This window comes from Chiloscyllium plagiosum, chromosome 10 (assembly GCF_004010195.1).
Source record: "Chiloscyllium plagiosum isolate BGI_BamShark_2017 chromosome 10, ASM401019v2, whole genome shotgun sequence".
Classification (NCBI taxonomy): Eukaryota; Metazoa; Chordata; class Chondrichthyes; order Orectolobiformes; family Hemiscylliidae; genus Chiloscyllium; species Chiloscyllium plagiosum.
Window position 1 is genome coordinate 31,487,660 of NC_057719.1, and position 13,249 is coordinate 31,500,908.

The 13,249-nt window shown below is 37.1% G+C and overlaps 1 protein-coding gene across 7 annotated transcripts in view; it reads left to right on the forward strand.

Annotated features, from left to right (window-relative positions):
• The window catches only part of fancm (FA complementation group M), a 172,992-nt gene that overhangs the window by 101,096 nt on the left and 58,647 nt on the right, over nt 1-13,249 (forward strand). For all 7 annotated transcript variants that reach the window (XM_043697329.1, XM_043697330.1, XM_043697328.1 and 4 more), the window contains one exon: nt 3,899-6,173. In XM_043697329.1, coding sequence (XP_043553264.1) covers nt 3,899-6,173 — 2,275 coding nt within the window. The remainder of the gene's footprint in view (nt 1-3,898; nt 6,174-13,249) is intronic.

Below are 13,249 nucleotides of genomic sequence, written 5' to 3' on the forward strand. Positions count from 1 at the left end.
TCAAGTCCACATTGACCCTTGGAAGAGCATTCCATCAAAAGCCATTCCTGTAATGCTGCAGAGGGTTTTTACTTTGGCTAACCCACCTAATCCCAATTTCTTTGAACTGTGGGAGCAAACCAGAGTGCCTGGAGGGAGAATGTGCAAACTCGACACAATTGCCCAAGGCTGAAATCGAAACCAGGTCCCCTGGTGCTGTGAGGCATCAGAACCAACCGCTCTGCCACCATGTCACCCAATAACAGATGAAGGATTGATGGGTCAATTTACAAAAAGAGGAAGTAATTTTGTGGAAACATGGATGATTGAAATAGTATTTGAGTGTTTCAGATCTTGAGGCAATATAGGTTTATAAAGGATAGCTAGCTTTAATTTGCTAAAGGCATGTTATGTCTGACTAACCTGATTGGAGTACTTTGAAGTAACCAAGGAAGTAGATAAGTCATGCAGTAGATGTTACATATGAGCTTTGTAATACATTCGGTAAAACAGCATTTAAAACAAACCATTTCAAAAATAGAAAAATTGTTCGAAATAAATGGTGGTAATTTGTGTACACAATTGACTAAGAGGTAAGTGATGGAGACTCATTTTGCACTGATGAACAATATGCAGTGGGGTTCTCCAAGAGTCCACATTAGGACCATTTTCCTTTTTATCTATATTACTTACATGAGTATGCCTATAATAGGTACAATTTCCAGGCATGTTCACAATACAAAAGCTTTCAAATTTGTGAATAATTAAACAGGATAATAGCAGGCCTCAGGAGGTCATAGACTAATGAAATGGGTATTGCATGGCTAATATACTATAATGTGGACTAGTTGAATGATGCATTTCAGAAGGAACATGGAAAGGGAATATCTAATTTGTACTATTTTGAGTGGGGATGCAACAACAAATGGATCTAAAGATGCACATTGTTATCCAGTTGGTTGCACTACTGGACAAGTCAGCTCCCCGATTTGAAATATGTTTTCTTTAAATTAAAATGCACTTGTTTATGACAGAAAAGAAAAATAACAAACATCAAAAAGAAAAGTTCAGCACTTTTCCCAATAATATCCTTTACTGTCACTCAAAGCTAATAAGGTATCATTCTTCTCTTAACTGTAAGATTTCTTATTGAACTGACTCTTTTCAGATGTGGTGGACTGAATGTGTATTCACTTCTGAGGCTTGGAAGCTTGTACAAACCAAACAAAATTGGCCATTTGCCAAGATCACTTATCTTCTGAATTTAAACTAATTGAGACTGTCACCACCTTTTTTCATGTCACATGTAAACTCTGGGATTCATGTGTATATATATCATGTTGATGAGACTTTGGATTTAATAATTTGAAAGTATTTCTGTAACCACAGTAATTTCTTTTAAACAATAGTTTTTGAAGCCTTCTTGTAGAATGAATTGGTTTTGTGCTTTTGTTTGGACTTTTTTTTGGTTTATTATTCCTTTTTGTAATAAACTTCAATTTTATTGTTAAAGCAAAAATGCAGTATTGCATTCTTATCTTTAAGTGAAAGGTTATGTTCTTAACACCAAAATACCAAAATATGTGATTGATCAAGTCAGGTTCCTTGTCTGGTAATAACATCTGCTAAGATCATATGTCATAAAAGTTCAATCTTGTAAATACTACATCTGTTAAATTTCTTGGTAGCTGATAGAGTCATTTAATTTCCCAAAGAAGCATTTGACTTGTGTTTGAATTAATTGTTTGAACAAAAAATGATTTTCTGACTTAAGACAAAAAGAAATCAACTTCACAGAGCTAAAACCAAAATATATTTTCCTGTACTTTTAAAAATCTAAATGCCTAAATGATATAATGTAAACCTTTATCACAATATTTACAAATCCTTGAAGATGTTGTTTTAAGTTGGTGATGCAGATTAGGTATGTGGTTATTAGTCTTTGAAGACAGAAACAAGCAAGTCATGCTAAACATTTGCAAACATTAGTTTGATTTCAGCTGGAGTTGTTTACACAATTCTAGGTATCACATATGTTAAGGTCCTGGAGAGGCAGTTTTTCAAGATCATACCAGGGTGAAAGATGCCATTTTGTGAAAAACAGAGTCATTACAATTATCTTCCGAGCAGAGAGACCCCATTGAGGTATTCCAAATTGAGAAGTTGTGATCAAGTAGGTAGGGGAAAATAACATTTTTCTTCAGGCTAATGGTCATTAATCAAAACTCAAAGATTTTCAAAATATAACAAAAAAAAACTAAGGGAGAAATTCAATTTTTGGTTTTTCCACACATTATTGTGTTCTGGAATGGACTGCCTGAATTGAAGAAGTCTGATTCTGTAAGAATTTTCAAAATACAATTGGACATGGCCTTGTATAAAACGTATTTGCAGAGTTGTTGGGGAATGGAAGGGTTGGACCAAACTGAGCAGTTTGAAGAGATGGGCCAGGTTGATGGGCCATACTATTTCCTTCTGTGTTATAAGAATCTATGATTCTAAGCAGCTAGAATTAGAATTGATCTTCACTGAAAGCTACTGACACTGAAATTAAATTAATTATTGTAGTTGGTTTTCTAGTAGTTGAGCTACAGTTAGGATTGGTTACGTTAATCTCATTCAAAAATCAAAGCTATCTGTGACAAGATTTGTTATTTTCCTATAAGCAGCAGTTATTTGTTATATTTTCCTCGATCTTCTTATCTTCTGACAAAAATAAATACCTTTTTCTGATATTCCAAGTCACGTGTGTTTCCCAGAAATGTTATTGCTGAACTAAAGGAAAATGAATACACAAAAGAGATTGAAAACTGCAAGAATTAAATCTAACAACTTCATTGAGTAGAGGGTATAAAAGTAAACTATTTAGCAAAATTGGTCTAGACTTTATAGATGAGCCACCTTTTAACTTCATTTAGCCCTACTTGCATATCCTTCTTTCCTTTATTTCCTAATGCTTCTCCAGTTTTCTGATGCATGTTTCTTCTCTCATCTGCTCTTTATATATTCTGCATTCTTTGAGTAAAGGTATTTGTTCTGAATTCCCTATTAGATTTACTAGTGTTGACTGTGTGTGCATGTATGTTAATATGCATATATACTTTGGCTTTGTATTCTGCATAGGTGGAAATATTTTCTCTATTTCCAATCTGTTAAATTCTTTCAAAATCTTGAAAATCTCTGTCAGATTATTCTCAACTCTGTACAGAAAAGAGGCTCAGCTTGTTACTTATGATGAAGTTACCTTCTCAGTTTTTGATGTTTAATCCTGGAAAACTTTCTTTGCACCAACTCAGCAGCTTTGTATCTTTTTCATTATGTTCTTATATTGTTTACAGTATTCCAAATGTAACTTAACCAGGGTTCAACCTATGCTTAACATAAGTCCTGCCTGAAGCAGAGATTGACCAACTCCATGCTCAGTTAAATGACTCAGTGATGTAGATCTGTTTAAGCTCCTCACTTTAAGAATGGCATTTGTACGCACAAAGTTTAGATCATGACTGCTAAATACTGCAAACTGATGACAAAAGATAGATGGTTAAGGAATTAGGGTAAATTGCTGTTCAAGAATTCTAAATGGAATGCCACTTCCCCTTGAAGGCATCTTTATCAGACCCACTTTTATTGTGGTGAGAGTATTAATGTGTAACTTAAAATTGACTGTTTTTCACAGAATAGCAAAATTGTTACAGTGTAGAAGGAGGCCATTTGGCCCATTGAGATTGCACTGGCTGTCTGAATGAGCGTCTAACCTAATGCTGTTCTCTTGCTTTCCTTTGCAAATAACCTTTGCATTATTTGAACCTTGCTGCATCACACTCATGCAGTACCTGAATGTTAATATTGTAAATATTTTAAAATAAAGTTAATTTTAAAAATGTAATTTTACCGTTACTGATTTGTCTTTCTATTACAGAACGGTGACAATTATTCATTAGACATCATGCCGTATTTAAACATGGATGATATTGTTGAAGCACCTTGCATGCAACAATGTCAAATTGGAGACACTTACATGGCAAAAAATCGAGATAAACATATAGTGCATCAACTAATGAAGCCTAGATGTGACAGAAAGAAATGTGTTGAAAAGAATAATAATTTTTGCAAATTAACAAATGAAGCTAAGGTATGTGCCCTTTCTAATATAAATAAAAGGACAAAAGTTCTACATTCACCATCTTGTCTTGGAACTGCAAACACTAAGGAAACCAGAGAAACTGCATTTACAGTAACGGGAAATACTTCAAAACCAAGTGAACAGATCTATCAGTCAGAGGACGAAATTAAAGAGGACTTGCATGGTGAAATACAGAAAGCAGCTAAGTTTAGTGGGGCAGACAGGAGAGAAATCTTGAAGAGTCCCATGAAAATCTGTACAAGTTCTACTGGAAGCAAATCAATAAGTTCTGAATACAAAATTGTTGATGCAACCGAGAAAGAACAAACTGAGTGTCACCATTATGAACCAGTAAATGATTACGTATTAAAAGATATTGTGACTGAAACACATGATCTGGTTTCCAAATGCAACAAATCAAACTGTGTTAGTTTAGACTCGAGTGGCTCAATTAATGAAATATCAACAAATTGTATCAATGTGTCTAAACTGTTTTATCTACCAGATGTGCTCATAACTCGGGGCCACAGTTCAGGACACAGATCCTCAAATACAGATTCTCAAAGGTATTGCTTACCAGAGGTTGAACATCCTAATTATGATTATGGTGGGCAAGTTCCCACTAGTGCAGAAGTGGTTTTGGAAAGAGTAAAATCCTTTCTTGCTACTTCTCCCCCAGGACTAGACATATTTTCCTTTTGCGAAAAAGTGAATTATGAAGAAAATAGAGGACAATCAAATATTTTAAAAATCCCACCAGAAACTGCTTTAAAATCTGACCAAGGAGGCAATCACGTTTTCAGTTGTTCATCATCAAATAGTATTAAACCAACAGATTTAGTGACTTGGAGAGAGCCTGAGGATTTAAATTGTGTTGACACACATTGCAGTCCTTCCTGGGATGACTTATTTGACAGTAATGTTGAAGAACACTTGGATCAAAATTATCGAGCTCAGTCTGGTGTAAACCAAGAAAAATTACATGATCCTTTGCACAAGTATCATAACTCCCCTGATAAAAACAAAAATAGAACCAGTAAAATCTTCAAGAACTCCATAAATGACATGCTGTTTGTATCTGAGGAAAGCTTGCCTTTGTTTGAAACTGAACCATCATTTGGCAGCCTTCCATCCCATCGTGCTTCCAACTCCAAAAGATGTATGATTGGAAAGGATGTCTCTGGACTGACGAGGCAACCTACTGAGTTGAACACACCACTGCAACGTGCCCAAGCAGTTCCTAATAATTTAAGAAACCATGAAACTGAACACGACATAAGTCACTGGCCAGTTTTGCATCAATCATTTCACAAACAAATGCTTTGTGAAAACTTATGCATTGAGCAGCATAGGTCAGTGGTTGATAACAGCAGTGTGTACAATTGCTCAGGTGAAACCTTTTCTATTAACTTTGATCTGGGCTTTTCATTTGAAGACTTAAATGAAAATAATTCGTCAATCACCAATACTGTTTATAAAATTACTAAATTGTCAGAACATCTTGCAGGCAAATCATCTTCTGATAACACAGATATAATAAAGACAGAACCAGTTGAATGCATCCCCGAGTTTCAGAAAAACTGCAACAAAATTACTTCAGAACTATTCGAAGCAGAGTCAGAAGTATTCAGAGATTGCTCAACACCAGAGTCTGGAAAGCACACATCCTTAGTACCAAGCAAAATAGAAACTTTGCATCTTACCAATATTTGTCTGGCATCACAAGATTCAGCTCTAGTTTCTCCAAAGTATCAGTCTGACCTTCAGGTGTCCTCAGCCTGTTCTCCTGTTGCATCTTTTACAACACCAGAAAAAAGGAGTTTGCCTCTCAAGCTGTGTGATATGACCTGTGTTGGCCCACTGTTTAAAAATGATCTAATAATTAGCCAGCATCCTGCACTAAGTGTCTCAGAGGGTTTGGTTGATAAAAGATCTTTGAAAGAATCAGCAGCCTCATCTAACACTTGTGCTGCTACACACAGTGCATGCAGAAGCGAAAAGCATGAAAAGAAGTCTCTTACAAATAAAAGAGAGAATACTTTTAGCAAAATTCTTGAAGCATCTATTAATGGTGAGCTACTTAATTTTATTTTAAGATCATAAATATGTTGGAATTTTATTTTTCTTTAATTTCATATCACTACTGAAAATCGTAATTTCTTTTCTAATGCTAGGTTAGTCTCTGATTCTCAGTTCAGGTTGCAATTTTGTTATAACAATAGCAATGATACCAGTGCAAAACCATGCTGATATATTTGGCTATAAATGAATTCTTAATGTGCAATACCTCTGTGTTGGATTATTGAGGTTAAAATTAGTTAAAAGGGGTACTGCTCCAGTTCCACTGTTTCATGGATACCTTTGTGCATGTATTACATGCTACATTCAGACTAGGCTTTTATCCCTAATTCTGTTGGCAGACTTGGGTTGTTCAAAATTAAAGTAAATAGTACCACAAAGAAAAAGTACTAGAAAGGGATTTGTGACATGCAAAACCATGCCCCACAAGTAGTCAGTGCCCTTAGAAAGGCTGTGACATAATAGGTGAGGAAAATGTTAGAAAGGGAGGAAATAATTCAAGGTGTTCTACAGCTTGATATCCATTAGTAGAGGCAAGCCTGATTTGATTTTCTTTTTCATTCATTTGTATCTAATATAGATTACAGTTTCATAGCTTTTGATATATTGTAGTAAGAAGTGACTAAATTTCTTCTGAGAATAAAGTGATAATGTTCACCTTAATACAAATTTTTGTTTGTTCATCCCCCTTAGTGTTTTGAATAATAAAGTTTTAATATTTAATGGCTGTAAAGAGTTGAATTCACACTCGCTTTAAGTGAAAGGTTTAAAAATTGTTATACTCTTAACAACATTCCAATGTTATCAGGAATAGTGTGTATTGAATGCTGTGTAGGGATATTGTACTTCACTTGGAGTTATGTGTTTTCACATGCATATTGTAGTCCTGATGTATAAGTAGTGACGGTTGAGATTCCAATGTTCTTTCTATCATTTGGAGAATCAGGAATATCTCCTGCCATAACTGCCTGCAGTTCGTGTATCTTTAAAGGATTTGATGGTTGATCATCAACCTATACAGTAAAGAGTGCATCTTCCTTAACCATCAGGTCCTGATGGGACTTGAATCCAGAGATTTTGATCAGAGGCAGGGATACTGAACCAAAAGATTGCATTTGTGTTTGGAAATATTAAATACAATGCTAGGGCTCTGTACTGGAATCCAAATGTGTACCTTTAGTTGACGGTTTGGCTTTTGATCAAATGAGAACTGTGCAATATAGTTGAAATCTTTAGAAACTTGATTTTTATATCAGACGAAACCCAGAATTTTAATAAATACTATTTGGCTAATTCAGAAATTAATTATTGACAACTTAGCCATGTGAGGCCTGGTGAGGAAGAATGACCGTGATAGGATAGAATTCTTCATTGGAAGGTGACATGATTGATTTGAGACTCTGGTTCTTAATCTAAATAGAGGAAACTATGATATTATGAGGTGCAAATTGGCTATGGTGAGATGAGGAACATTATTTCAGAGGATGTTGGTAGAGAGGTAATGGCAATCATATAAAGTGCATGGATAAACTGCAACAATTGTTCATTCTTGTCTTGGTGTCAAAGCAAAACAGAGAAGGTGACCCAAGCAGTGCTACCAAGGGAAATTTGATTGTATTAAATCCAAGGAAGGGGCTTATAAAATGGCCATAAAAAGACCCGAGGAATGGGAGCCATTTCGAATTTCAGTTCAAAAAAAATAATAGGAATTGATATAATGGATGAAATAGGTTGTTCTGGTATAATGTGCAGTTCGTCAACATGGCTATAATGTGATTGATGAATTGTGGACGTTGTTTGATAAGCAAACTTTCTGCTGAACGGGTATAGCTATTTTCTGTAGTGATCTTCTACAGTGTGATTTCCTATAGCAGTTTTCCATAGCACAATTTTCTATAGTGTGAAGTTGCACAGGAATGCAACTGTCATGTTATAGCAGAATGACCCAATGAGAGGAAGCTTGCAAACAAGGAAGGAGCATGCAAACTGATTGCAAAAGCTTCTATTATAATGAGAACAAAGAGACGGCTGACCAATTAAATACATATGTTGGTTTTGAACTCAGAAAAGAGGACACCGATAATAACCCAAAAATGTTAGGGAACCCCAGTGAGAGGGAGGAATTGCAAATTAGTAGGGAAATGGTATTGGAATTAATTGATGGCTCAAAGGCTAATAAATCCCTCTGGCCCAATTATCTATATCCCAGAGTATTTAAGGAAGTGGCACTAGAAATAGTTGATACATTGGTCATCTTAAAAGATTCTATAGACTCTGGAACAATTCCTATAGATTGGAGTATAGCTAATATAACCTTGCTACTTCAAAAAAAGAGGTAGAGAAAATGTCAGCTGTGGGGAAAACGTTAGAGGTCCATTATAATTGATTTAATAGCAAAGCACTTGGGAAAACAGTGACAGGATCAGACATAATCAGCATTGATTCACAAAAGGAAAATCGCATTTCAAAGGCATAGAGGGAGTTAGTGGATGTGTTTCACTTGGACTGGTTGAAGGCTTTTGATAAGGTCTCACATAAGGGATTAGCATGTACAATTAAAGTGCATGGGATTGTGGGGAGTATATTGACATGAATAGAGGACTGTTTGGCAGACAGGGAGCAAAGAATAGGAATAAACAAAGTAGCAGGCAGTGACTAATGGGGTCAGTGCATGGAACCCAACTATTCACAGTGTATATTGAAGCTTTAGATGAAACAACTAAATGTAATTTCTCCAAGTTTACAGGTGTCACAAAACTAAGTGGATGAGTGAGCAGTGAGGAGACTGCAAAGAAACTCCGTTGTGATTTTGACATGCTGAGTGAGTGGGTAAATACATGGCAGGTGAAGTATATTGTGGATAAATGTTAGATTATCCAAATCTGTAGCAAAAACAAGGAGGCAGATTAATAACTGGTGATAGATTGGGAAAGGGGCAGTGCAGTGAGACCTGGGTGTCTTTTTGCACCAGTTGCTGAAAGTAAGCATGCAGGTACAGCAGATGGTGAAGAAGGTGAATGTTATATTTACCTTCATAAAGCGAGGATTTGAGTACAGGAGCAGGGATGTCTTGCTGCAACTATACAAGATACTGCTGAGACCACACCTGGAATATTGTGTGCAGTTTTGGTCTCTTTATCTGTGGTAGGATGTTCTATGAAGGTAGTCCGGGTAGGCAGTGGCCTAGTGGTATTGTTACTATTAATCCAGAAGACACCCAGATAATGTTCTGGGTGCCTGAGTTTGAAATCGTCCATAGCAGAATGGAACTTCAATTCAATAATGATCTGGAAATAGGAGTTTAGTGATGCATATTTAGGGAAAGAAATATGCCGTCTTTGCCTGGTCTGGCCTATGTGACTCCAGACCCCCACAGCATGTGATTCACTCTTGGGCAGCTAGTGCTGGGCAGGAAATTCCAGTCAGTGGCGCCCGTATCCTGTGAATGAATTGGAAAAAAAGATGCAGTGAAGGCTTACCTTTAAAACAATGTGATTCATAATGTTTCTTTTTTTTATCCTTGAAATGATTTTGTTGAAATGTTTTAGCGATAGTGTGACATTCTTCTTTTGTGCCTTTTATATTATGTAATGTCCAAAGTGATCACTTTTCCTGTATTTTGCAATAAGACATTTTGAGGTATAGCACCCTTATCCTGGAATTTTACTTAATGATGCAGTTATTATTAATGCTTACTCTAAAATGAAATACCCCTCAGTTTTTTTTTGGGGGGTGTAGTTTAAAATATTTGCTGTTTGAAAATATGTATTTGTTTTAATATTTTTCAATCACTGCCAATTCATGGGTTTAAAGTAGCTGGTGATCCACTCTTAAATAATTTGTCACTGAATCCAAGGAACGTTTTCAACGTGATTGATAAGTTTTGTTCTTTTCCTGTTGAGTCATGTGACATAGAATCTGAATGCTATTGGCACAAAAATACAAAGTTTGTATTCAATTAGCCTAAGTTTGATCCTGTTTTGAAGTTGACTATTTTACTTTTATTTTAGTCAGGTAATAGTGTATAGAAACATAGAATTTTAACAGCACAGAAGACCATTTGGCCCTCAATGTTCCATGCTAGTTCTCTGCAAAAACATCTCAGTTGACCCCACTCCCCTCCTCTTTTCCATTAGCAAGTTTTTTTTCTCTTCAGTTAATCAACCAGTTCCCTCTTAAAAGTTACCATTGATTCTGTCTCCACAACACGCTCAGGCAGTGCAATCTGCATACTACATGAAGAACATTATACCTCATTTTGTCTCTTGCACTTTTGTCATTCTCCTTAAATCAAAGTGCTTTGGTTCTCAACCTTTCTGGTAATGTCTATTCTGTCCATACTTTTTGTGGTTTTGAACACATCTCCAAATTGCTCAGCTTTCACTTCAAATGAAGTATGTCCAGTTTTGCCAGTGAATCCATGCCACTAAAATGCTTCAGCCTTAGAGCTGGTCTGATAAATCTTTTCTGCACTGGCTAATGACTTCACATCCTTCCTAAACTGCAGTGCTTAGAATTGGTCATATTACTCTAGCTGAGGCCAAACCAGTGTATTATAAATGTTCACTGCAATTTCTTTGCTTTTATGCTTTAGGTCTTTAAAAACAGCATTGGAGCTCAATTGTTATTGAACATTTGGTCAGTCAGCCCTGATAGAATATAGAACAATACAGTTCAAAACAGGCCCTTCAGCCCTCAATGTTGTGTCGACCGGTGAACTAATCTAAGCCCATCCCCCTACACTATCCCATCATCATCCATGTGCTTATCCAAGGATCGTTTAAATCTCCCTAATGTGGCTGAGTTAACTACATTGGTAGGCAGGGCATTCTGCACCCCAACCACTCTGAGTAAAGAACCTGCCTCTGACATCTGTCTTAAATCTATCACCCTTCAATTTGTAGCTATGCACCCTCGTACATTATCCTAGGAAAAGGTTTTTCACTGTCCACCCTATCTAATCTTCTGATCATCTTGTATGTCTCTATCAAATTCCCTCTTAGCTACCTTCTTTCCAATAAGAACAGACCCAAGTGTCTGAGCCTTTCCTCATAAGACCTTCCCTCCAGAGCAGGCAACATCCTCGTAAATCTCCTCTGCACCTTTTCCAATGCTTCCACATTCTTCCTGTAATTGGGCGACCAGAACTGTACACGAGTGCGGCCACACTAGGGTTTTGTATAATTGTAGCATGACATTACGGCTCCGGAACTCAAATCCTCTACCAATAAAACCTAACACACAGTGCTTTTAAGGAGACATACAACCAACCTGGGTGGCAACTTTCAGGGATATATGTACATAGACTCCAAGATCCCTCTGCGCACACACAAGACCTAGAATCTTTCCATTGACCCAGTATTCTGCCTTCCTGTCATTCTTCCCAAAGTGAATCACCTCACATTTCTCTGCATTGAACTCTATTTGCCACCTCTCAGCCCAATTCTGCAGTTTATCCAAGTCCCCCTGCAGCCTGCAACATTCTTCCACACTGTCCACTACTCCACCGACTTTAGTGTCATCTGCAAACTTACTAGTCCATCCACCTATGCCTGCATCTAAGTCATTTATAAAAATGACAAACAGCAGTGGCCCCAAAAAAGATCCTTGTGGCACACCACTAGTAACTGGACTCCAGGCTGAATATTTTCCATCACTCTTACAGAAAGCCAGTTTCTAATCCAAACTGCTAAATCACCCTAAATCCCATCCCTCTGCATTTTCTCCAAGAGCCTACCATATGGAACTTTATCAAAGGCCTTACTAAAGTCCATGTATACCACATCAACTGCCCTACCCTCACCCACATGCTTGATCACTTTCTCAAAAAACCTCAATGAGGTTTGTGAGACGTGACCTGCCCTTGACGAAGCCATGTTGACTATCTGCAATCAAATTGTTACTTGTTAGATGATTATAAATCCTATTTCTCATAATCCTTTCCAAACCTTTTCCTATAACAGACGTAAGGCTCATTTGTCTATACTTACCTGGGTCATCTCGACTGCCCTTCTTGAACAAGAGCACAACATTTGCAATCCTCCAGTCCTCTGGTACTAAACCTGTAGACAATGATGACTCAAAGATCAAAGCCAAAGGCTCCAACACCACCTCCCTAGCTTCCCAGAGAATCCTCGAATAAGTCCCATCTGCCCAAGGGACTTGTCTACTTTCACTCCTAGAATTGATAATGCCTCTTCCTTACTAACCTCTATCCTTTTTAGTCTAATATTGCGTATCTCATTCTTCTCCACTACAATATTCTTCTTTTCCTGAGTGAAAACTGATGAGAAATATTCGTTTAGCACCTCTGATCTTCACAGGATCCACACACAACTTTCTACTTATGTCTTTGACTGATCCTATTTCTACCCTTGTCATCCTTTTATTTGTCACATACCTATAGAAAGATTTAGGGTTCTCCTTTATTTTACCTGCTCAATACTGTTCATGTCCTCTCTTTGCTCTTCTTAACTCTCTCTTTAAATCCTTCCTAGCTAATCTGTAACTCTCCATCGCCTCATCTGAACCATCTTGTCTCATTGGCACATAACCCTCCTTCCGCTTAATAAGAGCTGCAATTTTAGTAAACCACAATACCCTTTCATTATCACTTCCTCCCTGCTGACAGGGTCATACCTGTCAAGTACATGCAATATCTGTTCCTTTAAACCAGCTCCACATTTCGATTGTCCCCATCCCCTGCATTTTGCTACCCCATTCTATCCTAAGTCTTGCTTAATCGCATTATAATTGCCTTTTCTCCCATCGATAACTCTTGCCCTATGACATGTACGTATCCCTTTCCATCGCTAAACGTAACTGAATTATGGTAACTCTTTCAAGTGCTCACCTACCACAAAATCAAACACCTGGCCTGGTTCATTACCAAGCACCAGATCCAGTGTGGCCTCCCCTCTTGTCGGCCCTTCGACATACTGTGTCAGGGAATCATCCTGCACGCATTGAACAAATACTGATCCATCTGACATGAGAATTACAGCATTTCCAGTCAATGTTGGAGGAAGTTAAAGTCCCCCAACTTTAACTCCCATCTGAGATGGGTCT